At 40.3% G+C, this 25,176-nt stretch overlaps 1 protein-coding gene across 2 annotated transcripts in view; it reads right to left on the bottom strand.

Annotated features, from left to right (window-relative positions):
* Positions 1-1,769: 1,769 nt before the first annotated feature.
* POU6F2 (POU class 6 homeobox 2) overlaps positions 1,770-25,176 on the bottom strand; it is a 315,292-nt gene continuing 291,885 nt past the window's right edge. For both annotated transcript variants that reach the window (XM_074573496.1, XM_074573495.1), the window contains 3 exons: positions 15,420-15,588; positions 5,851-6,019; positions 1,770-2,497 (listed from right to left, as the gene is read on the bottom strand). In XM_074573496.1, coding sequence (XP_074429597.1) covers positions 1,993-2,497; positions 5,851-6,019; positions 15,420-15,588 — 843 coding nt within the window. In that variant the 3' untranslated portion in view covers positions 1,770-1,992. The remainder of the gene's footprint in view (positions 2,498-5,850; positions 6,020-15,419; positions 15,589-25,176) is intronic.

The raw sequence follows: 25,176 nt of genomic DNA, 5'->3' as shown, positions 1-25,176 counted from the left end.
TAAAATAGCGAGGGCCAGATTCAAAACCCAGTGAAATCAATGGAAGTCCCTTTCTTTCACTAAGTTTTGGGGAGTTCTTGAAAACTCTGTAAGAGAAGCGTTATTTGAAGACTCCAGCACTTGGGGAACCTCCTCCAATATCCTGGGTAGACCAGCAAAAATCCAGCGCAACCATCCTGAGGTCGGTGAATGCAATCAGGAGTTATACCAGCACGATTTTACTCTACCGGCTCTACAGTGAGCTGAACCAAATCCCCAGCATCATCTTTTGGAAAGTCCTGATCAAGATGCAGCTTCTGCCCTCACAGTGGGCTGAACCCCAAGGGCTGGAGCAGAACTCGGCAGCAGATGAAAATCGCAGGTGACCTTCACCTGCCCATACCCCATCGAGAACCTCCAATACCTTTCTCTCCCTCTGAGCCTTGGTATACTCGTAGGTCCAATGACCACAGTATTTTAGAAGATGCTTGTCCAATCAGAAAGGAAGCCACAGAGATAAGTTGTCTTTAAAGGAAAATCAATTCAGCTGAACTATATTGCAGGTGACCCACCTTACTATTCCCCAAGGATATTCAATGGGTTTCCCTATATCCTGATTGCTTAGTCTAGCCAGCGGTCACAGCAAACACCTGCAGAAACACATGCTCCTACTGAAGAGGTCAACAGGGCAAGCATCAATATCGCGATGACACAAAAAAAAAGGCAGAAGGAACAAAGCACTCTACCACTGAAACAGCCCATAGTGACGTAACGGTCAGAGCATCCTCATCACTTCTCGGCCTGTCTGTTTGTTTTCATCAGAATCTCAAGAAATTTCTTTGGCTAGCAGACTTTGGAGAGAAATTGCTTCAAACAGAACCATAATATAGATGCAGTACTGAACCAAGTGTGCAGTTTATATTTATATTACAAAATGAGTTTTGGTAACCTCTCCAGGTTCATGGCCAAAGGACAGAGAAATCCCAAGCTACACATTCGACAATAATCACAACGTTCAGTGTGGGCTGACAGTTCATCAGACATAATCCTAATCCTTCTTTGTCCTCTATGGCATTTCAGCATATCAATATAAAAGTGTTCAGAATTCACTTTTCTTTTTAAAAATCTTCAAACAGTCCTGGGTTATATGGGTTTGGGGAAGGGGTGGAGAATGAGCTGGAAGGGGGGAGGCAGCAAAAAGAACCAGAAGAAAAAAGAAAGAATGGAAAGCAAGACATACACCCTTAGAAGAGAAATACTAAACCCCGCAAATCACAATAAAAATAAATTATTTTTGGCACCCAAACACTCGGAGATTGCAAAACCATTGACTAAAAGGAAAGAAAAGGAGGTGACCACTATGGAATGGCTTTAACACCTGTTTGTACACACCTGCAGGGGGTGCGAACAAGGATGAGAGAAATAAATCCTGTTTTCCTCTTTGCAAAATACAAATGTAAAAATTAGTAACACAATTTTACACTCATAAAAGAGTAGACTAACAATCTAGTTTGCAATGCCATGTTTCTGACTTTGGTTAATAGTTTTCATAGTGAATCAGCACTTGATACCTGAAAGGCTACAATCACTCCTCCAGGTGGCAGGCTTGTATTCTCTTTTAAACAGATAAAGTTTTTTTTTTCTTTTTTTTCTTTTTTTTTTTCTTTTTTGTTGTTGTTTTGTTTTTCCTTAAAATGTGTTCACATTTTCATAATATACAGAAAAAAAGTAAGCAGTTATTTGGTTTACTTTAAGTCCATTTAAAAAAACTGGCTTTTTCTTTTTTTTTTGGGAACTAATTCTACGACACACACACACACCAAGTGTTGTGTATTTTTTTGTTTTGTTTTTTAAATAGGAAAACCCACGGACATTTATAAACTGTTCTGTCCTTCTTGTAGTTTTCTCAGTCTTTTACTTACAAGGGTGATGAACAGGTATTTTCACAGAGTTCGAATGGTTACGTTACTGTTGGTGCAGGATTTTTGTGTGTGGTTTTGTTTTGTTTCGGTTTTAGGAGTTTTCTTCCAGAGAGTCTGTTAAAGGCTCCATAGGAACTGCTGTCGCAGGCTCGTGTTGTTTCAAACGTTTAATTGTGTTCTTCAGTGCTTGCCTCTTATTGCAGAACCAAACTCTAACTACTTCCCGGTCATAGTTCAGTTTCTCTGCAATCTCTGTCATTTCTTGCCCAGAGGGGTGCGTGTTCTTCTCAAAGTGGGCATTCAAGATCTCAAGGGCTTGTGGCGTGAATGAGGTACGCCTCTTGCGCTTTTTGGATGGTTCGCTTCCGATAAACTCGGTAAGGTTCTGCATACCTGCTCGATGGCGGGCCTCAGCCTCAGCCATCCACCGCTCAAGCACCGGCTTTATCTTCTGGGCACTTTTAGGGGTGATGTCCAGCTTTTCAAACCTGGCAGGATACAAAAGGCCAGGGTTCAGTTTGGCTGTCAGACTGCTAGCTATAGTGTTCTCTTGGGCTTCCTGTGGTAGGAAAAAGTGGCTTCTCAGGATGGTGTGTCTGAGGGAAAATTGAGAAAGAAGAGTCTTACACTGATGCTCTGCCAGGGTGGGACTTCCTGCCTGCCTGATTAATTGACTGGCAGAGGTAATTTACAACGGATTACGAAAACTATCAGATAGGTATATCTATAAATATATATATATATATATTTAGCTAGATATTTAAGCTAACACAAAACGAGCACTACAACAAATTCTAAGTACACTAAATAATACAGGTTATGAGCCGCGTTTTCATATTTCTGACGATCTTCAAAATCCTTAAGGCTAAGTCTAATTACAGGAAATGACATCAAAGGCAATTGCTCTTTATCATCTCGTCTTTGTGATTAATCCTTTTGTTTCCCCTCCCATCCCATGTTGTCCAAACACCACAGCTTTAATAATACAAACCAATGGCAGCTACCAGCCTCTGAATATCAGGTTTCCTTTCCTTTCATTTTTCAGCAATTTTCACTGTTTGCAAGTTAACGCTATATCCCTTTTCTGGGTCGGAAAAAGACTCCCATAGCTACGGTGGTGTTCAGCTGAAACAGCTGGACACTTTGCAATTATCTTGACTGCCCCCACAATGTGCAAAGACAGACTCATGTTTTCCAGATGAAACCCAGCATAATAGTCTACTAATATGCTGTGGCACCAAGCTGGGTTTATTGTGGGATTTCTGCAAACTGTACCAGAATGATATCATTTCCTGTAAATGAGGTCTTCTATATATCATTTTGCCATCAAAAGTCTTTTGCCAAACCAGATTTTACAAGTATTATAAAACATCTGGAAAAGCAGCCACACAAAGCTTTAATCCTTTCAAAAAAAAAAAAAAGCAGAAGAGCTGAGTTGACAATTCAAGTCTTATATTATAAGTACTTGTTTCTTTCATTTACCGACTTCATCCTCTCTTGCTACGCATTAAAAAAAGTCTTAACCCATCTCCTCTGATGCCACCCGTTCGTATTTCCCCGCTTCACCTATGTCCGCCTCGCGCATTGCGGTATTTAACATTGTGGAAAGGCAACAATTACTGCGCGGCGCTGCTGCACTCTCCAGCCCGCCCCGTGCTAAAGCACCGCAGCCGCCGCTAATCACGACGTGCTCTGGAGATGAGACCCACCAAATCAATGCCTTTGTGCAAAGCAACTGGGTGACTGGAGTTGGCAATCTTTAGTGTCTATTCAGCACGTGGCGACTGCAGAAAAAATATTCCAGCAAGAAACAAAGCATTTCTCACAAACAAAGAATAAGGCAAGTAATAATTTCAGATAATAACACTCCAAAGAATTTGCAACTGGTGCCTGGGATCCTAGTGTGGTATTGACTGGAAGGTGTCCTTCCTTGGTGTCCAGTGATATTTCAGGCTGAAGTGTATCTTTTAGAACGCATTGTCTCAAGCTAAGAAAACGCCATTGTTTGCACGCAGAACATATCAGCAAGGTCGCATATTGCTGATATGACCTGGACAGGCCACCAAGAGACTCTACTTGTGTCTCTGAGTTGGTCGTTCAACTTGCTTAACTTACTGCTCTTTCCATTACCTTGGAGTTCATACTGAAACTCCTTTGTTACCATTAAAAGAAAAGTTAAACCTGTGATTTCCAAGGAACGGAATACTGCCACTGAAGCAGCTTGTCTTGGTGCTTAACAAGAAATGCACAGTCATAACAGGTCATTGCACCCCAAAGTGATATCCATCTCGGGGCAGGGTCAAAGGAAATAAAAAAAACCTATAACCTTGCAAGTATTTGGGACCAGCTTCTGCACCCAGTCCTTGTGTTCTGAGCAATATGCCCCTATCAGGAGTCCTCTGTAAAAGGTCTCCACATTATGGCTTTTGTTAGCCATGTCTCTGCTCCAACTTCATCTTTATTGGGGTTTTCATGATAATCGATTAGTGGGGAACCCTTTCTCTGAGTAAAATTCAAACTGTCCCCAGTGGTTTTCTCAGGTGTGAGGTAGACGGAGGAAATGAGAAGACAGCAAACTAGACAAAACCAAAGGAAACTGCAGTTTATCACTTTAAAGTATAGTATGTTAAACAGAAACTTAAGGCTACAACAAATTGGCAATTGCTAAAAGCTCCACCCGTTTTAGGCATTCTTTACCAATCGACCACGGGAAAGAAAAAAAAATAATAAAATTAATCCTTAGCAACAGGGAGCAATAGCATTCATATCATTGGCATTGCTTGTTAGTGTTGATACTGCAGTACGTGTTGTTTGGTATAACGATATACAAGTCTTGAAACAAATTTCCCAGCAGTAGTATCCTTGTATAGACTGAATAAAGGTTATTTTCTACAGGGAGGTATCTTATAAGAAAAAACAGTAGGGGAGACCATAGAAGTGAGAGGATCCTATGGAGCTTTTTGTATTTAACAACAATCAATGGGTTTTATGGAAAATCATTGAGCAAAATGTGAGCTGCAAGCTCACTACCCCATACTGATGTTATTTATAACCTTAGTCTTAAACTGCAGGAAAAGTACACTTCCGTTCTATGGGGAATACATTAAAAGTATAAAGAGCAGATAAAAAGACAGAGCATTTCATGGATCACCAAGAACAAAATCCACTTAAATGAGCTTAGAGTTGGTTTCTTGGCTTTCACTGATGGAGAAGGACTATAAGGCATTGCCCAAGAGGGAAAAGCTGTTACCTAAGTGTGTTTGTTACCTCATGCATAAACATGGGATTACTGTAACACACATACATGCATATACGGTATTTGCTTCTAACTACTTTAACTCTGTCAAGACTGTATTATCATTTCTTATGATTAGGGCAGATTTCTACTTTTGTTTTGCATACATGGGTTGTCTATTTGTTTCTTTAGTAAATATTTGGGTGAAAAAAGATGAATAGCTGCTGGTTTGCAAGATAGCAAGAAGGATCATTTTTTCCCTTCTGCGTTGCCTAGGTAAATCATCATTAACATCCTATATGTGAAGTGCTAACCACAGTAATACAGGTTTTAACTTAGCAGGGATGCAGCCATGAAATATTTGTTCAGTAACCCTATCTGTAGAAAATGGCACAGTATGAAGAGGGTCAGCTGGTGCTTATCCAGCATCAGCAGGGTCTCCAGCTCGTCTACTGAATTAAGTCTCAATGCCAGGCACATTGTTTCTCACTTGCTTAAAAAAGGAGGAGGGAAAAAAAGACTGAAGTTACTTTACGGGTACACAATAAAAACATTTTAGCTGCCAGATACCAACTTTATTGGCTAATTTAAGTCCCAGATTAAATAATACATTCTAAAGACATGAGACTCAAATACAAGCATGCTCCTCACAATAAGCTAAGTAATTATTAAGAACAAAGAGAGGAGAGGAGAGTTTATGATATAACTTGTTACCTGCAGATGGCAGACTGGCTATAGGCTGGGCCTTCCGTGGCGCTTAGGGCTTGGCCAACTTGAGTCTGTGTCAGGCCAAGGGACAGGCGCCGGATTTTAAAAGCTTTGGCAAATTCGCGGATTTCTTCCAGATTGACCCCATCCACCTCTCCAGTGGCTGTTTGAGGATCTGTTGAAATATTTTTTTTAATCATGTCAGTTCTTCACGTCACACCAGCTTTCATTGTCAAGATGTCCATGTTCATTTTTTAAAAGAGTTATCCCTTTCTCGTCTTCCCCAAACAGAAACAGGCTTGCCTTGTCAGGTATGTTACGAAGCGTGTTCAGATTGCTAAAATGCTAACTGGGCTGCAGTGTTTCCAGGGGCTTGTGAAAGATTTTCAAAGACAGACTTTGTTGCTGAACTCCAGAAAACGGCCAACTCACCTCTGAGTGAGGCTGTGCCTGGGCTCCTCACTGTCATTTGTGCCTTGCAAAATGTCCCCCAGGTTGACAAGTCCCATTCCCTGTTTCCCCTTCTTATCACATACATAAGGAAGGCTGGTGTTAATATATTTATTTGCAGTCTGTGCGGAGGGCTAAATATATGCAGGAACTGCTTGGGTTTTTGATTTGAAATCACGACTTTCTGCTTTACCTAAAACTAATGCCAAATAAGGAGATTCACAAACCTTCCTTCCCTTTTGCACAATACCCAACCCAAACCACCAGGCAAACGTCCCAAATAACCCAGCAAATGAACAAGCCTAAACAAAATGCTGCCTTTAAAAGGTCCTTAATTTAAAAATCATCTTTTCAAATATGCCCCTTCTGAGGAGCAGCCTTTCAAGCTTTTCATTCCACCTCCCATCAGGTTGATAATCAAGAAGCAGCCACACCAGCCATTAGGTTTTGGATGGTAATGCTGCACAATTTTTTACTTTTACATTAGTCCCTCAGAAGATAATGCTTATGATGCTGTGAAAATAAATCTGTCCTTCCTCTCCATAGCAGTTTACTGACACAGAAGCCTTTGTCCCTGAAAGGGCACATAATAAAGCATGTCTACCACAGGAAGGCTCCTTTGGTGCTGGATAACTCGGTCAATTTAAGACTTATCAAGGGAAATGACACAACAGCTGGAGAATGGAACTTTTTTTTCCCCCCAAGCTACTGATCCCTGGCTAAATGAAAGCGTTTGCCAAGTCGGAGACAGCATGGGACTGGGATGGTGGAAGATTTCAAAGTGTTGTGCAATCCTGCGTGTAGTGAGGCCATTCTCTCAGTGAGACATCTCTATTGTTCTCCACCTCATTCCTCAGACTTCTTAGGTGAAAAGTTTGCAGCACAATAACCCATCAATTTCTGTAAATGCAAGCAGTTGTCCAAGGACGGTACTAGACTACATTACTATTCTGAACCCTATATGAGAGTGGCTCCTGCTAGTACTGCTATAGCTAACAGCTTGTCAGCATTACACTATCAAAGCTTTTATTTTCAGGGGTTTATAAACCTGATGTAAAATTCCCTTATGATGGAAACGTCCTATAAAAAAATCTTCTAGTCCAATAGTAGACAGAGGGAAGAGGTTTTTCTGCTATATAAATTTAACCTATATCAATTCACAACTTGAGCGTAAGAAGCACACATACCAATATTGTTTTAAAAATACTCGTCTATGCAACAAGGGACCACATGAACTATGCATACAGCCAAACATGCACATAGGCTGAATCCAGTTTTGACAATGCTCCACACTCAGAATCGTCCCTCCTGCTGTCGGTGCTGTGCTTGAGCTCCCCTGTGCACACACGCACGCACTCATTCAGTTTAAAGCTAGGGCAGGTATTATTCGGCTTGAAGTAGTTGGCTCTATGACAGGGGCCACTCAGGTTTGTAAAGTAATTGCCTTTAGAGGTGTGAAATTTTCCTACTTACCCCATAGACAGTCTATCTAGCATACCAGCTCTGATTTTCAGAGACACAGAATGGAGCTGGATGCTTATCTGCCCTTTGGGTCTCTGAAGAGCAACTGATAAATGCACAAACTATCATAAATGATAATGGCCTCAGAGATTCCCTTAAGTAAAGTGCACTAAGATGGTGACCTTCCTCACCTCTTTCCTTCCGTCACTTTAAGGCTTCTGACTAAGGCTATTAGGGATGTGACAAAGGACAATTCAGGTGTTCCCAGAGAACTTTCAAAGTAGCAAATGCTATGGCAACTGGCACCTGTAAACCTCCCCAACTCCTGTTAGGAATAAAAAGGGAGGTAAGAAAGCTAAGGGGGGGGTTATTTGCTTGCACATGATTATAGAGAAATTCTACCAAGTTCTGCTGTATCCTTCTGGTATGGCACTGTTGCAACAGTGAATATCATGGAAAGTCCTTTCCTCCTCGGGGGGCTTGGACAAAGGAACAATCAGGCTCGGCTCTCCTTGAGATAAGAAAAAAACCTGTGATGCACATCAGGAATATGGGAGTAGACTGTAATATATGGCGGAGTATCTGTTGAGAAAGAGGCTTCATTCTTACATAGCATCTTTGGGAAGAGGAAAGTACTAACAGAGGTCGACCAAAACTACTGAACTGTAGGGAAAATAGCCCTTGTATGAAATCAGAATCACTTCTGCTTCAGGTGTGATTCAAAGCCCTTTGAAATCCATAGAAGCAGCCCCTTGATTTTTGTCAGCTCCATAAAACTCAAATAGTACTGTGAAGACCACTCTATTGACATCATCATATAACAGCACTGGTCTGTTTTACTCTATTGCCATTAAAATGCCATAAATACATAATCTTGGACTCTCTGGACTAATACATACACATACATAAATATATATTAATAGATAATGGACTTTGTTTTAATAAATTCTGAGCTCTCAGAACAGTTAAGTGTATAGCGCATGTCACATTTTAGGAAGAGTAGACTGGAGACTGGAAATAAACCAGTGCTTTTTAAATTAAGTGGATATCCTAGAGAAGGCAGCACAGTACCAACAGGAAAAAAAAAAGAATACCAATCTCCTTGAGGAGTTGGTATCTACAGTAACAGCATTTAAAGATTCCCAATGTACATTATGGGCTGATAAACAATGGCTGTTGTGTCTATGAAACTACTAGGTGCTAGAGAAAGGTGGGGGTTGTCTGGGACCATTTTAGGGGATAAGTGTATATATCCCCTAATAAAAAGGAAGCCAACTAAAATTCCCCTACATGTCCTGGTGGATGGTGAAGGTGGGTGAGCAGAGTGGAAGAAACAAAATCCATAGGCTGTCCTGCATTGAACCCCCTTTTTTTCTACTGAAGAGAATACTATTCCACTTTTGAATTCTTCTGAAAATCCTGCATTAGTTTGTTGGTGAGTGCAAATTTGCTGTGATTTTAATATTTAGGGGAAAGTGTTGCTTAAAGAAAGCAGTGCACCCTGAAGGAGAAAGCAAATTTCTGTTGTGCAGAGTTCTACCATGGGAGGGATTACAGGGGATGATTTCCCCAGTCAGACAGCAGGAGAAATAGCTGGCAGAGGAAGTCCAATGGAAAGTAAATTGGATAAGAGAGGCAGGACAAAACATTGTTAATGGAAAATGGACTGGTGCTCAGGGGAAAGAAAGAAGAAAAATTTGTTTGTGGGAGGCATTTTAATTTTGTAGTAACAGATGACAGTAAAATGAATTTGGATGGAAGAAAGGATCTTCATGGAGACACAAGTCTCAGAGCATGAGGGCAAAACGGTGATTTCCTCAAAAAGAACATATGGTGGAAAAGTTAAAGAAATGAGAAGAGGGATGCATCTGAGAAGAGGAAAATGAAATGGAAAACAGGATGAATAATACTGTAGAATTGAATGAAGAGAAAGCAAAGAACCGGAAAAAGAACAGACACAAGATGAGACAATATGAAGAAATCATACAGAAGGGACAGGAAGGGTAGATATGAGTCTTGCAGTCCTTGTTCTGGCAGAGATTCTTTTAAAATGTCCTTTCTTTGGAAACAATGATAACTTTTTGTCTTTAGAAGAACTAGCGCTTGTTGCTGGTGAGGGATGAAGTGGTGAGGATGAGATAAAAGGTAGAAGCTATAAAGAACACAACAATCCTGGGGGGGCGGGGGGGGGAAGGACAGGAAATAAAAAGATAAATGGAAATTTTAAAAAAGGAAGAAAACTGCACCTTTTGTAAAATTAGGAAACATGTTAAAGAAAAAAGGCAAAATCACAAAATTTTATTGGAATTAAAAGGAATAAAAACAAGAAACATGAACACTAAAGTTATTAAAGCCCAATTCTGACCCCTTTCTCATAGTACTTTAGTTATTTCACTGATGTGAGGTGGCCTCTTGTAAAGACAGTTACTCTGTTTACAGTAAATGTGCAGAACCTTGCCCCAAATATTTATTTATTTACTGAAGTTCTGTTGCTCTAAGCAATTAGATTGACATTATAAGGTAGCTGAATAGGCCTAGTTTTGCATGAACTTTACTATATGTGGCAACAGTTTCTGGAATATGGCAAATCTCTACCGAGGTACTCGACTCTAGGACCTCTGCTGGAGGACTAGACTGCAGCTTTGGAACGAATGAGGAAAAGGAAACAACAATATTGTGCCTCAGGAGGGGTAAAGCAAAAAAGAGATGTTCAGGATGCTACGAGTTGTTTCTCGCTGCCCTCATGCCTATGGATTTCTTTCAGGACCACCCACCCATTGCAGGCCTCACCCCACTAAAAGAACTTTGAATGGGCTTCGGCAGACACTAGATTTCAATTGTAGGCCTGTTATACAAAGCTCTGCTAGCCAGTGTGGGAGCTGGGACACTAAGAAGGCTTTGTTCAATTATGGGCCATAGGCTTGAAAAAGTGGTGATCCTGCCCTTCAGGGGCCTGCACCAAGAAACTGAACAGATTCTGCAAAGGAGCAAAATAGGGGTGACTTTCTGTCTATTTATTTCCCTGTGTGTGGGCACAGTTGTATGTAAATGGGTTTTTAGTCACGTGAAATAATTTTCAAATTCATAAAGATCAATTAAGACTATTTGTCTAAAAGGGTGGTATTATCAAGGACAACGAAAGGATCCTGTCTGCCTTTTCATGTTTCACTACACCGGTGTTTTGATCCTTCCCCACTGAACTGACTATTTTCTTCCTTCTTGTAGGCTCTTTCTACGTTACTAGAAACAGCAGGTAGCTCTCTTGTGGCCTGGAACATTGTCACTTATGTGCCAGCTCAAGCAGGCTTATGCATGCAGTGTTAGCTCCAGTTTGTGGTTGGCTAGATGCTCTCAAGAATATGCTGGACAGCCATCAAGGATCATTACGATCACTGTTATACTTCTCACTGTGTGCTAATGCTATGTAAATGGCAGATATGAGTTGATCCGTCCCTCACCCTATTCAGTCTGTTGGTCTTGAGTAGCTAGAGACTCGATGAAGACTGAAACATAAACTTAGAACAACTCAAGAACTCTTTATTCATGTTTAATTATCGTCATGCTTTTTTTATAGGAGATTCCTATAAATACCATCTCCCTTTGGAATGCTCCTAAGATCTGAGTCCCAGTGAATTAATTCCCAAGCACAACACCTTCCTCAGTCTGGTTGTATGAAAAGTACTTTCTTTACCCTGAAATCCTCACCTGTTGATTTAATCCAGTTTTCTTCTGTTTTGAGCAAGGGAGAAGCACTCCAACTATATTCTCTGTGCCATTCATTATCATAGGTAGGGTATTGACTATGGCTAACTTTGACTGGCATTTGCCATTATAAGACAAATTTCAGGTCAATCACTTCTGAGAATGAGGCTAATAAAACATGTTGTTCTGCCCAGGATAAAAGAATTGTAATAACCTCCTTTCTCTAAGAAGCTTCAGTTTCCCTAAAACTTGAAGCATGGCCTTTATAGGTGTCAGGGAGATTGTGGTTATGTCGCAGTTATGTCAGTAATGGCCATCCCAAAAAATCCCAAGTCAAAATCTGTCTCAAACAAGCCCAAGCATGTGAGCTTCCAAAGTTGCATATCTATTCAGTAGAGATTTGCTAGACCGCTGTGTGGAGTTTTCTTTAAGATTTTCTCTGTACTGAGGATGCTTCAGCCTAAGGCTGAAGTAGATTGAGAAGAACCTCTCCTCCTATGGGCCAGGACAGCAGTAAAGACAGAGATACTGACTCGCCTCTCTTCTTGGTGATCATTTTCCACACTGCTCTGATGGTTTCCAGGGAGGGTGGGAGTGGCATCTACATGATATGGAAGCAGAGGGGGCAAAAATTAACCTTGAATCTGAAGAAAAAGAAATGGTGGAAGGGAAAAAACATCTGAAGACTACTAAGGAGCTAGGATTTGAGTTGGAAGTGGAGGAAGAGAGGGCCTGACTATGCAGAGTAGTAATCACTGTGGTAGAGGAAAGAAAATAGGGAAAAAGAGGCGGCACTAGTGATAAAACAGGTAGAGGAGGACAGAAACTACCTAATAAAAAGTCTGGTAAAAGGACACAAATATAGCCTGGGGACAGAGACTGACTGGGAGCTGGAGGGGAACTGAAATGAGGACTTCACAGAATGATCACAGAATGGTAGGAGTTGGAAGGGCCCTCTGGAGATCATCTAGTCCAACCCCCCTGCCAGAGCAGGGTCACCTAGAGCAGGCTGCACAGGAACGCATCCAGGCAGGTGTCCCTGAATGTCTCCGGAGATGGAGACTCCACCAGCTCTCTGGGCAGCCTGTTCCAGTGCTCTGCCACCCTCAAAGTTCCTCCTCATGTTGAGATGGAACTTCCTATGTTCAAGTTTGAGCCCATTCAAGTTCAAGTATGTTCAGGTTGAGGAATGATGGTCTGTGGTGAAAGGACCGCAGGGAGAAGGCAAGAGGAAGAAAAAGCATGGAGGCAAAGGGAGCGCAGATTGTGTGGAGAACGGTGTGAGGAAGTAATGGGACTAGAACGGGACAAGTGGTGGAAGAAGACAGGAACAAGTAGAAAGTCTATGTTCATTAGTGTATCTCTCCCTCTTCCCCAAATTGATATTCCTGTGCTTCATGCTCCCCTGCGCTCAGCCAAATCCATGAGCACAGCACATGTCTTACTCCTTTTAGAGCAGGACCAACAAGATGATAACATAAGCTATCAATCTCTCCATCCATTCCACTGACAGAAGATCTCATATTTCCATCTACGAATATAAGCATTATCTTACCATATGACTGACTTACTTTACTATTCTGCTTTTGTAACAACCTTAAAATTTATCCAAGCAAAAAATAAAGCTAAAAGAACATCCTTAGAGTTGCACAAATAAACATTCAGAAGCTACAAATGCTGGAGTTATAGTAGCCCACGACACAGTGTAGCGTAGTCTTTGAGCCCCGAATTATCAGCTCTTTTTCCCCAGACCCCTGCCTCATTCAGTGCACAGGACAAATTGTGCTTCATTACAGAGGAACTGATTGATGTATTGCCTTTTTACTTGTTCAGTGTGGCCCCAGACCTCTATTAAAGCTCTTCACCAAAGACGCAGTTATTCATTTCCTCTTGAGCTCTTCTGGTTTCTTTAAATCTTAATTTATTTTCTTGTGTTTCTACAAGATATGGGTCTTCCCCTTCTCATTCACGGAGAAATGAACAGATATTAAGGGAAAAAGCATTTTTGGGTACCCAGTCTAGGTCAAGTAGGAGATGATTTTTTAGACTGTGTCTTTAAATGGTTCTTTATACAGCTCCACAGTGAAAGTGCACTTAAAATTGTGAGTACTGTGAGGTTTTTCTGTAAATTAAAGTCCAGAGTCTCAAGCTGGATATTGAGGGAACACTTGTGAAAAATCTGTTTTAAGTGACTTGCCTGCCATTGCACTGGAATTACATGGCAGACAGAAAGTTTCAGCTCCTCATCCCTCTACCGCCCGAAGCAAGACCATCCTTCACCCTTCTACAGCTCCCTACCTCAAATGTTACGCAAACTGGGGAACAGTTTAGTGAATCAGGTAGGGAACAAACCCTGGGACAACAGCCCACCTGTTGCATTAGTAATTCTGTTGCATCCCTGAACAATTCCATTGGGAACGCACTGAAGCAAGGATGAGAAAAGAATCACAATTGCGTGATTTTAATCACAACGTATATCGTTATCATAAAAGACATGTTCTAAGAGGAATCACATACTGTGGCACAAGAAACTACTTTTCTAGCATCTCCTAACTTTTGACGGATTTATCCTGTAAACTTAGCAGGGCTCCCTCCATGTTGCTTTTATGGTGTAGTGCACTTAACCACGTGGGGAAATTGACTGGAATAACTATTGTGGGGTAGACTCCCCCTCAATAGTTATTCTAGAATAATTTTTTAATAAGAATGTCCACAAGGGAGGCTATTCCGGACTAGCCATTGAAAAGTAACTTATTCTGCACTAGCTATTTTAGTCATTTTTCCCACATAGACTAGGGGTAACTTTATGTATTTTTAACATGAAGTCTCTTATTTGTCTTCTTCCTACAAGCTTGTCTACATGAGAAAATTTACTGACAGAACAATAGCAGTATATTTATATCACTATAATTATATCTATATATTTTATGTACTTACAGCTACCAATGTGGATATTTTTATTCCAGAATAAAAGTATTCACACTGGGAGTTATACGAGCATAATTTTACCACTATAGCTCTGCTATTGATTTCCCCATGTAAACAATCTCTGAAATAATCTAACCAAGATTTTTTCACATCTTCCTTTGCATGACAGTTTCTCCAAGCCTTTCATAAGCTTCTATCACTCATGTATTTTACATTACCAACATGGCGTGAGCTAAAGTGTTTGTTTACTTGAAATATGTACATGGAGTATCTTTGAACAAGGTCATCCAATACACTCGGATTTTTGCAGATGTGCAAAAACTGTTAATGCTTCTTATCTATACTTTTTAACCTGTTGTTTTTGCTATGTAAAGACCAAAGTTAATGCTGGTAAGGTAACAGGGAAGACTCTGAACTGTGTGATCTGGAAGAAAGGGCCGTTCAGGAGGTCAGCTGTTACAATCCTAACACCGAAACTCACTTATTTCACCGCAGCACACTTCTCCCTCCTCTCCCACATATTACAGTTTGTTCTTGTTTAAATTGTGCAAGCTTTTCCTGGCAAGAGAGGTCTCTCGCTCTAGATCTGTGTTAGTGCTGTGGTTCGTAAAATGGTTTGCGATACTAACTAAGCAAACAAACAGTAACGAACAAGCAGCCTAACCAAAAGTAGGAGGATCTGTCTGCCCACCGAACTCTGAGCAATATAATTAATTATATTGACTGATTCAAAAGCTTCTAATTTCCAAAGAACATAGACTACATTTTAGTTAAAAGAATTGCCCTTGTAAGTCAACTAACGGCTGCTACTGTTTTTATGGTCATTTTTAGCATCGATTATAATTTTTCAAGGCATGTTTACCTTAAGCCCCATTCATGACAGCACTTAGCAGTTCTTACTGGTAAGAGTCACTCTACTTAGCAATATACAATCTACTATATGGAAAAAAAAGAGGGAAAGCAGATCAGGAAACTCGGCAGTGAGGAGGACAAACAGAGGGGAGAATTAAGGAGAGCCAGGGAGCGATACTTACTGCTGACTAACTGGCCAACACTCAAAGCTGAAGAGGAGGAGGATGAGGAGGAAGAAGAGGAAGCCTGACGCACTGGGCTTTGAGACATAGATGCTTGACTGTGAGCCAAATGCAGGAGATTGGGTTGTGAGGCTGCTTGTCCCACTTGCGTCTGGGAGGGCTGATGGAGCTATATGTTAAAATGTAAAAATAGGTATTTAGAAAATGAAGCAGTAATAGGAAACTTTCAATGCACCATCTCACCCATCTACTTCTGGGGAACCAACCCCATAGGAACATTAAATACCATGGACTTAGTTCAGGCGACAGCGTTACAGCAGGAGCAATCTGAGCTCCTTTGAATTCTGACTTTCCATTTTTTCTCAGTTTAATCAGATACTGAATCTAATTAGAAGCTAAATACTTGTTTGAAATGGGTGATAAAAGACCTATGACATTCCCAGCAGCATTCTGCTTTAATAAGCACATATCCTTACCTGTTTTCTGACTCATGAAATCAAACTTTTATTCCCTAGATGGATTCCCACATAAATCAGCATTGTTTCAGAGAGGTCCTTTCGTGCTGCAGGACCAGGGACAAGAAGAGTGGGAATGGGGAACATTAAATTCCGGGAAAATCCCTTTCCTATGGAAAGGAATAATTTGTTTCATGAAATTAGACCTAGCAAACAAATCAAAATGTTGAGACCTTATTTCTCAATGGATAAATTGTCCTGCCTAAAACGCAGTGAAACTTCTGAGCCCCATTCACATCAGGACTGTATCAAGTAAGACATACCTAAAATTTTTAGTGAGTACGGTGGATGCAAATGATACACTGTGATATGTGACTTTGGCTTTACAAATTTTTTTTTACAAATTTTAGAACAGTGTAGTCTTTGGTGGTTCTCGGGGGGAAAGGAAAGAACCATTAATCCCTTCTGCCTATAATAAGCTTTCATGTGGGACTGAAGAACAGGAACATTGTCTGGTAACTGATTTTTATATAAAACTCCCAGCAAATTCAAAGCACAGTCTCTCTACAGAATGAAGGTACACAATGGACCTTACAGTTTTGAATTGGCTTCTAGTAGTTCTGTACAGCCCCTTCAGGGCCTAAAAATACGGAGATATAGTCCTCATACACTCAGGTGACTGCTGCTTATTATACCTTTATTTTATGTTGATTCTTGATCAAAATAAGCCTGCAAAAAATGTATTAAAAGGCTTAACTTTTAAGTGATAGCTTTTATCTGCATTCTCAGAGAGGGGGAAAGATAAAGGCCTATTTGGCCTTGCTTGAAGTCCGTAATTTAAATCTATTTCTTGAATTCTAAGGAGTATGAGTTTTTCTCTTTTGATATTTAACTGAACAAACGACTTCAGAAAAGAAGCTGAATTCATTAGTAATACTCAAATTATATATAATATGCTCCCAGAACACATAGAAATGACTGATGCTAAGTAGTCAACAAATTGTACGGCATAGTAGATAAATGTATCTGATCACATTCAAGATGACACTTTTCTGTGGAATACATATGAACAATTTTAATTACATTATTCCTGTTATGGGTCTGTTTAAGAATAGAAAAAATTACAACTCCTTTTTCTACCTCCCACATGGAACGACATAACACAAAATGAAGCAAGACCTTTTAATAACAATGAAAATTATTTATCTGACCAGTTTTAGCCTATTCTGACTTCCCTAGGGATCAATAAACAAAAACATTTTATTATTTCGAGGAGTTTTTTTGGATCAAGCACATTTAAAAAAAAAACAAACCTGGCACCGTATCAAAGGGATAATAGTTGAGAAGCTGATTGAAAGGCTTCCAGATTTCAGACTCGTGCAAGCACTGGTCATCCTTAAAAACAACTTCACCAAGGGCTGGATTTTATCTATAGAGAGCTCCCAACCCAGAACATCTACTTTTATAATATCTTCTCCTAGGGACGCAGTCCACCAGGAGGGCTGGCCTCCTCTGCACGCTGCAGAAATGGACTGCCCCTCCATTATGCCCACATCCCTCCAGACTGCAGCTTTTAGAAACAGGCGGGAGTTTGGGCTCTGTGTCTGTTGTCCAAGGGAATCTCTGGGAAAACTAAAGATTTCAGCCTAGGCGAAGGAAGAAAAATATTGTATTTAGAGGAGTTAGATGCTTTTGCACTCTCTGGAACAGTCTTAAAGACATTAGTGCTTGCCTGCGAGGATGGAGGAGCAAATGTAGTAGCTATCTTTAAAAAGAAAGATCTGCAAAATTATAGCCCAGTCAACTAACCTTCAACCCATGGAAAAGTACTGAAGAAAATAATCAAACAATTTGTAAGCACCCGCAAGAAAACAAGGTAGCAACAGACAACATGGATTGTTAGGAACAAACTGTGTCAAACCAATCTGATCTCCCTCTAAGACAGGGTAATTGGCCTTGCGGACAGGGAAGAAGCAGTAGGTGGTTTGACTTTACAAGTCTCTCGACACTCCCTCGTGTGACATTCTTTATAACCTATGGAAACACAGTTTAGATGAAACTGATGCGGAATGAATGCAAAAGTAGTTAGAAAACAAAACTGAGAGGATAAATATCTATCTGTGGAAGCAGAAGTGTGGGTGGACGGTACTTCACAGAAGTCTGTCCTTGTTCTGCACTACTCAATATTTTCCTAATGACCTGGATGATGGAGAAGAGAATATACTTATTAAATTTACATGCCAATGACATGCTGGGAGGGACCTTTGATAGGTTAGAATGCAGGATTAGTATTCAAAATGATCCTGTCTGTTTGAACATGCCACCAGCAATGCTGGGGTGTTGCAAAAGTGAAGAAAAGGCAACTCCCATACCGAGCTGTGTGAGTGGGAGCGATGCCTGCAGTGCATCTTTTCTACGAAGCACTGGAAAGACCCCTGCAGGGGGGGCACTGTGTCCACAGCCAGATGCCACGCTTCAGAAAAAATCTGGACCAACGGGAGGAGAATAATTAGGGTGACTGAAGGCCTGGGAGTTACCTGAGGCTTATGAAGACACCTGGAACGAACTGGTCATGTTTAATGTAAAGAACGGAAGACTGAGTGGGATATGATGCCTGCCTCAAATACAGGCAGAGCTAATGAAAAGAGGAGAGAATGAGTCTGTCTTACATTTTATAGTGGAGAGAATGAGGCGCAATAACCTGGAAGATTCAAATTAGACGCTGGGAAAAGCTGTCTAACGAGACACTGAAGCACTGGCATAAATTGCTGGGGGAAGCTGTGGAGTTCCTGTAAGAGTGCTTCGGAGCAAGTTAAACAAATACTGGAATAGCTACTCTGCCTGAGAACAGCAGAGTGGCCTGGATAACCTCTTGAACCTTGACCTTCCAGCCTTAACTTTTTACGATTCTATGCGATTTCCCATCAGTATTTCTAAGGGAGAAATACATGATCATGTAAGACGCAGATGGCAAATCCAACGTTTTCCAGCCATGCTACACATACAGTCCCTGAACAGTTCAACTGCTGAGCACGTACACAATAAACGTGAAGCTTCCAGGAAGCACCAGAATGAGAGGGCATTCTGCATTCTCCAGTTGTGCATGCAAAGCGTGCACACAGCCACAGCCACCACATAGCACACACGCAGTATGCTGGTTAAGTTTAGGAAATGTTTGATTCTCTGCATATGTATTGCTCGATGCATTTGCAAATGTATTTTTGAAATAACTGGGATACACAGAAGCTTGGCAGTTTTCTTGTCAGACGTCCAGAAATCTTTGCACAAATGTAAGAAATTCTCAAAATTTGGCTGGGCAGAAAGCGATACGCCTAGTGAAGTCTGGATGCACAGTGACCTTAGGTGTAAGAGCAATATAAAAGGGCTCTTTAAAGGTTGTTGGTTTCTAACTCACTGCTTGTGAGTGAAAAGGGAGCAACGGGGTTGGAGAGGCTGAAGAGTCGCTTTAAGGCCTGACCAGGCACTGAGGGAGGATTCCATCTTTAACTCCCTACATAATTTTCAACACCCCCTGTTTTACAGAAGTGACGGTTAAGCTGTAAACGTCCTGCTTAAAGAACAATGATAGTTATCTATGTCATGAAATTACATTAAAATACTCTCTCTCTTTTCATCCACTATAATTTCCACTCCAGAAATAGCCTTAAGGAGAGGCGACGATTAGATTATGAATTAGATTCTAGATGACAGAATCAATTCTAACTTGCAATAGCTGACTTTTCCCAATTTTAGACACGTACATATGATATGAATTATATTTATGACTGTTGTGCATTTTCCATCCAAAGACAGAAGGAGGCACAGAAATTACAGAAGCAGTTGCTGTAAGTGCCATTCTGTGTAGGTGGATATAGTAGACACGCCGAGAATGATGACTGTATGCAACACCGATCAGTATCTGGCAGGAATATATGTGCGCACACTACAGCTAGAGGAATAAGACGAATATGAGAAGCATAAAGTGCAGCATAATACTTTATAATAAACTGAAAAATGCAAAGGGCCTGATTCTTATTTCTTTTACATCAGTTTTACATGCTGCTCTCAACAGTGAAGGTAGTATTGATTGATAACTGCAGAGGAAAATAATGAATTAAGTCTGTAAGACTAAATTTTGTTCTTAATTTATGTATGTAGTATATTCCTATACCTGGGATGGTTGACTGGAATCCTGTATTAAGGTCTTCTTATGGCATCAGGGATGTTGTTCCCTGCATCCAAAAAGTTACATGACAGTGACAGAGTAGCAAGGTATTTTGCAAAAACTAAGGAAAGAGAAAGAAACTAAGCGTAAATAAAGTACAAACTTTTCAGACAATATTGCCCTGTATCGTAACAGAACTGCTACTGGTTTTACAGAGAGTCTGGACATACGGCAAGGGCAAAATATGGCCCTAATGGAAGGGAGAAGAAAGTAATGGGTTTAAATTGCAGTAAGGGAGGCTAGGGCCAGGCATCAGGAAGACTTTTTTAATGCTAAGGAGAGTGGCCTAGGCTGCCTAGGGATGTCAGGGAACCTCCATCACTGAAGGTTTTTAAGAACAGGTTAGACAAACATCTGTCAAGAATGATATAGGGACAGTTGATCCTGCCTAGGGGGAGGGGGTGGACAGCATGACCTCTTCAGGTCCTTTCCAGTCCTATTTTTCTATGATTCAGTGAAAAGGAAATCTGAGAGATGAGAAAATACTACAGATTAGAGGAGACAGAGGTGAAAAAGACAAGTATAACAAAAAGGGCAGAAGAGATGAAACTAAGAGGAGTGGCACAAAGAGTAAGAAGTACATTTTAAACAATCCCCTTTATGATAAAAATGAAGATTTTCGATTTTTTCTGATGTCAGCTATTTTTTCCTCGGAAATATGGACATTAGCTCTAGTAAAGTCCATGGAAGGTGCTGAAAAATAAATACCTTGATATAAAAAGACATTCCCAAACACTTCGAAATGCCACCATAATGCCTTGCAGAAGTTGTAGTTTAAGTGTTTCATGCTTCCATTTTTCCTTTGAAAGGAATTCTGTGCTCTGGCTACATTTCCTAAAACATGTCATACGTTTGTTTTTGAGAAAGAATGGTGGTGTGCTGTGACCACTGCATGATTTGAGAGCACCATGGCAGAGGAAGTCTGTCTTCAAACCCACTCATACTCCATGACCAGGCACGGGCTTCAAAAACATTTTCTAGCAAATGGCGAGAGTAAGTTATTAACGCGTATCCACACGCTTCACGCCAGCTCACTTTCACAGTCAGCTCTGCCAGAACGTTTCCACTGTGGCCCAAATACTGTACCCCATCACTGTAATTTAGCTTACTCAACTAAATTCAAGTATGTGAATATATAAATATAAACACAAAAGCTATCTGATGCTTAACAAGTATCTTCTCTCTCAGTATAGTATAGTATACTATAGTATAGTATAGCATAGCATAGCATCGTATAGTACAGTACAAAGGGCCTGTATACACAGCGCCTAGGCTGACAGAATAGGTACATTTGTGTTTGTGCAGGCTGTGCACATACTCAGCTCAAAATGAAGACTACAGCAAAGAAGTGCTGGTGGGCTGTGGACAGAACAGGGGGTAGAACTTTTGACAGCATCTGCTGAAGTTCTTTCAAAGCCTTTCTGCGGAGTCAGAACTACGTTCAAAGTATATGCTGTAATCGAAGGTCTCTGGGCTCACTAAATGAGGTTGAGGACACAGCTGGGCTTCTGTAGAAGATATAATTTTTATACGCAAATAAGGTGCATCGTTCATCTTTCTGGCGCCCATCAGAAATTATATAAAGTCAATATTACAGTAACAGACTTACATGTGTAGGTAAGTGCATAATTCAAAGGTAACAGTAAAAGTGAACAGTGCTTTGCTCTCTCTCTGCCTCATTTCCTTAGAATGACACAGGTAGTGTAGTGATATCTTCCTATTCCCAATGGTGTGGTGCAGTTATATTGACTTTTTTGAGATATTGTATTCCTACAAGTGCAGATGCCACAAAGAAAACTGGTCAGGAAGAAACGTAAGTTACAAGTCAAGCGTCCGTGCTGTGGCGAGGAAAACCTGGTATAGTCACTTGTACTAGTAAATAGTCTGGTAATCTTGACTTTCAAAAATCTAGTAATTTTATCCATGGATGAAATGGAATTATGCAATGCTGATGGTAAAGGAAAAGAGAAAGAAGTGAGAAAAATTGTCACCCTCATCACAGAAAGTCACATAAAAAGCAAAAGAAAAATAAAGTTGGATTGAGACAACACAGTTTAGTGGCTATTCAAACACAGAGAAAGAAGAGTGCATTTCTCATAAAACGAGACAGCATCAAAGCAATAAGAGCATCACAGGGAGAAAATGATTGAGAGCTGGTTAGATTTTAATGGAAGAAGAAAACAAGGGATTGCACAGAGTTGTGACAATGAGATGGTAGGGTGTATGTGGCAGACTGAGACTGCAGAAAGAAAACGTCTGGCATGAAATTCGGAAAGCAGATGCACAAGAATGACCACAGACCTATCTGAGAGTTGTCTATGTCTTTTCAGCAGTTTACCTGGAGTGTGATAGCCAATGTCGATGAAGATGGGGAACTGACTACGTAAGAAAATGCTGCCTAGTAGCTCGTTTTATTGTGTTAGAGTTGGCAGAAGCCCAAAGCTGGTAGGGCTATAAGACACAATGAAATATGAAAAATTCTGGCAGGCAGTGTAGATAAAACAAAACTGAGGACAACTGGGACTACAGGCCTGATTTAATAAATCTAGTATGTAGAAGGAAAGAGCCAGACAACAGCAAGAGGGGAACCTAGGTACACTGGAGAACAATATAATGTGTAGAAGTTGCTTCTATGTGCTGTGGGCAAGCAAATAGTTATGAAAGGAAAGCTGTTTAAGGATTCCATAACCAAGAATGTGTTTTAAACCCCAGTGATCACTGGCAGCTGGATTCTTCTTACCTAATTGCTCTGTGACTAAGTTACGCAAGGTGAATCCTTTCCTAAATTTCATAAGACTCCAATTCACAGTTCCAGTTCTTCTGTCAGTTGTGTTGGTGTTAACAAGCGTTAAGATACAGAAGAACACCTTAAAACAAGGTTTTAAAATCTGATAGCAAATGACAATGTTAACAAGTTCTTATAACAAGCTCATCTATTCTTGAAAAAAAAAAAAAAGTGCATTTAGCCATACAACCTGTATTTTGACAAAATCCCGCCTGAGAGGCATGGAGGAAGTGCAGAAGTTAAGGTACTCTTCTATTATGAGATACAAATAGCTTTAAAAAGCAAGAAACATAAAATAAGGGAATAAATCGCCATTTTTCAAGAAAGGAGACTGCAAGTAGGTATTAAAGGATTTATACACAATTTTTTTGAATGGTTTTAGCAAGCAGCAAGAAAAGATGGTGAACAACGGCTGAATCAGCAGGAGGAACATGTGAATTTCTTAAGTTAGTACAGAATACCATGAACAATTTGCAGATGCTGTTTACAGCATGCCAGGGGAGCGTTATGACAGACGAAATACAGAGTAGATAGGTGCAAAATCATTCACATTAAAAGGAACCATTTTAGTGACTCACATGGTAACAATCAGGGAAGCAAAGATGTATCATGGAGGATACATCTGCTTATTGAAAAACCTGCTCCATGAGCAGAGATAGTTAGAAAAAAGCGGATGTTAGGCTGTATTGAGATAAAGACAGAAAATAGTGATGAAAATATTATAATGTTATTATGTAAAACAGTGGTGCATCCTCACTGTGATCATGGCATTCAGTTCTGATCACAAAATCTTGAAGAGATTAGTGTGGAAATTGAAATGGTTGGGAGATGGGCAGTAAAAAATTATTAAAGGCAAAGAAAAACTTGTTTATGAACAGAGATAAAGAGGACACAGACTACAAGAGGAGTGCAAACGGCTGCCTGCCTTAGAAAGCCATTACAATATCTAGGAGAATTCTCGGTGTGTGCACAGATGCTGATGCTTAGATTAGCAAAATCTTGGAAAACGGTGAAGACACTGAAGCTTTAACAACTCAGTGAAATTTAAAGAGGAACAATCCCTACTGTGAGTAGTTTAAAGAATATAAATCAGAAACATCTATTTATTCTTAAAAACAAGCGGAATAGGATTACAATGGAATTGCTCGTGTACATTAAAAAGCAACCTATTTACAACACAGAAGAAGCGGCAGTGCTTTACACTACACATAAGTAGTCTATGAACTCATTTCCATGAGGAGACACTGAGGTTTTAGTCTGTCAAGTTTGAAAAAGTTGTATGAATTAATAACGCATGTAGTCTACCTAAGTAAAGCTGACTAAAAACAGTATCTAAGGCATTTAAGTCTTCAGGCAAAAAGTAAGCACTAGCATGCATTACTTAGCAACTGAAACAGCCTACACAGGTTCAATTATTGTGACTCAGCTAACAAGCAGCAGCTTACTATCACCACTTGCCATCACCTCTCCTTCTCCTGCAGCACTTAGTTGCCAAGGAAGTGAGAAGCTGAAAGTTAAACTAGGATCGTCTGCAACTGGACCATTTTACTACGGTTTTTTATTTCCTCATTTATTTCTCCATGACATTCTCAAAATTTTTCCCAGACTTGTCTTGTACTCTTCTTTCCCCCCTCTGAAGCTTCTTTCAGCAAGTTACAAGACACCAAATGTTGTGTGACACCATTTTCAAAAATATTTTGAATTCCTGCTGAGCTCTCTGGGTTTGAGCACTCAGTCCTTCTGAAAACAAGGTTTTAAACTTATGACTAAATATGCTATCATTAGCCAATCACTACAGGTTGGCTAAGTCTTTTCCCAAGCAATAAGATAAATTCAGGATCTCCTTATATTTTGTGTAATTCTAGTTACTTTTCAAACAATATGGCAGTTTGTATAGTACTAGCTCAATTGCTTTTGACTGTCCATCAGCATTATTCCTACGAGGAATCTGGCGCTCATACCTCTTTTCTGCTCCCACGGAAATCGATGGCAAAATTTCTTGTGATTTCCTTCAGTAGAAAGCAGAAGAGCCAGTAGAGGGAGCACAAATACATAGAAATAATTTTCTGTGGTTCCTATAAAAATGATAATCTGTACTATTTTTTCATATAGTATTTGCACTACTTTTTCCACCCCTGTCAAAAATACTGTCTTGATCAGGCTCCAAGAGATGTAGGTAAGGAGGTCCTGTGTTGCTTGGTGACCCTTTCTGCAATCCCTGAGACCTCAGGAGTCTGTGGCATAGGCTGGACCCTGCAAAACCAATCTTGGTGAAATAATGTTTTCTACCTA

The sequence above is a fragment of the Larus michahellis genome, chromosome 2 (genome assembly GCF_964199755.1).
Source record: "Larus michahellis chromosome 2, bLarMic1.1, whole genome shotgun sequence".
Lineage (NCBI taxonomy): Eukaryota > Metazoa > Chordata > Aves > Charadriiformes > Laridae > Larus > Larus michahellis.
Note: the sequence above shows the minus strand (reverse complement) of the source record. Positions and strands in the feature narration are given on the sequence as shown.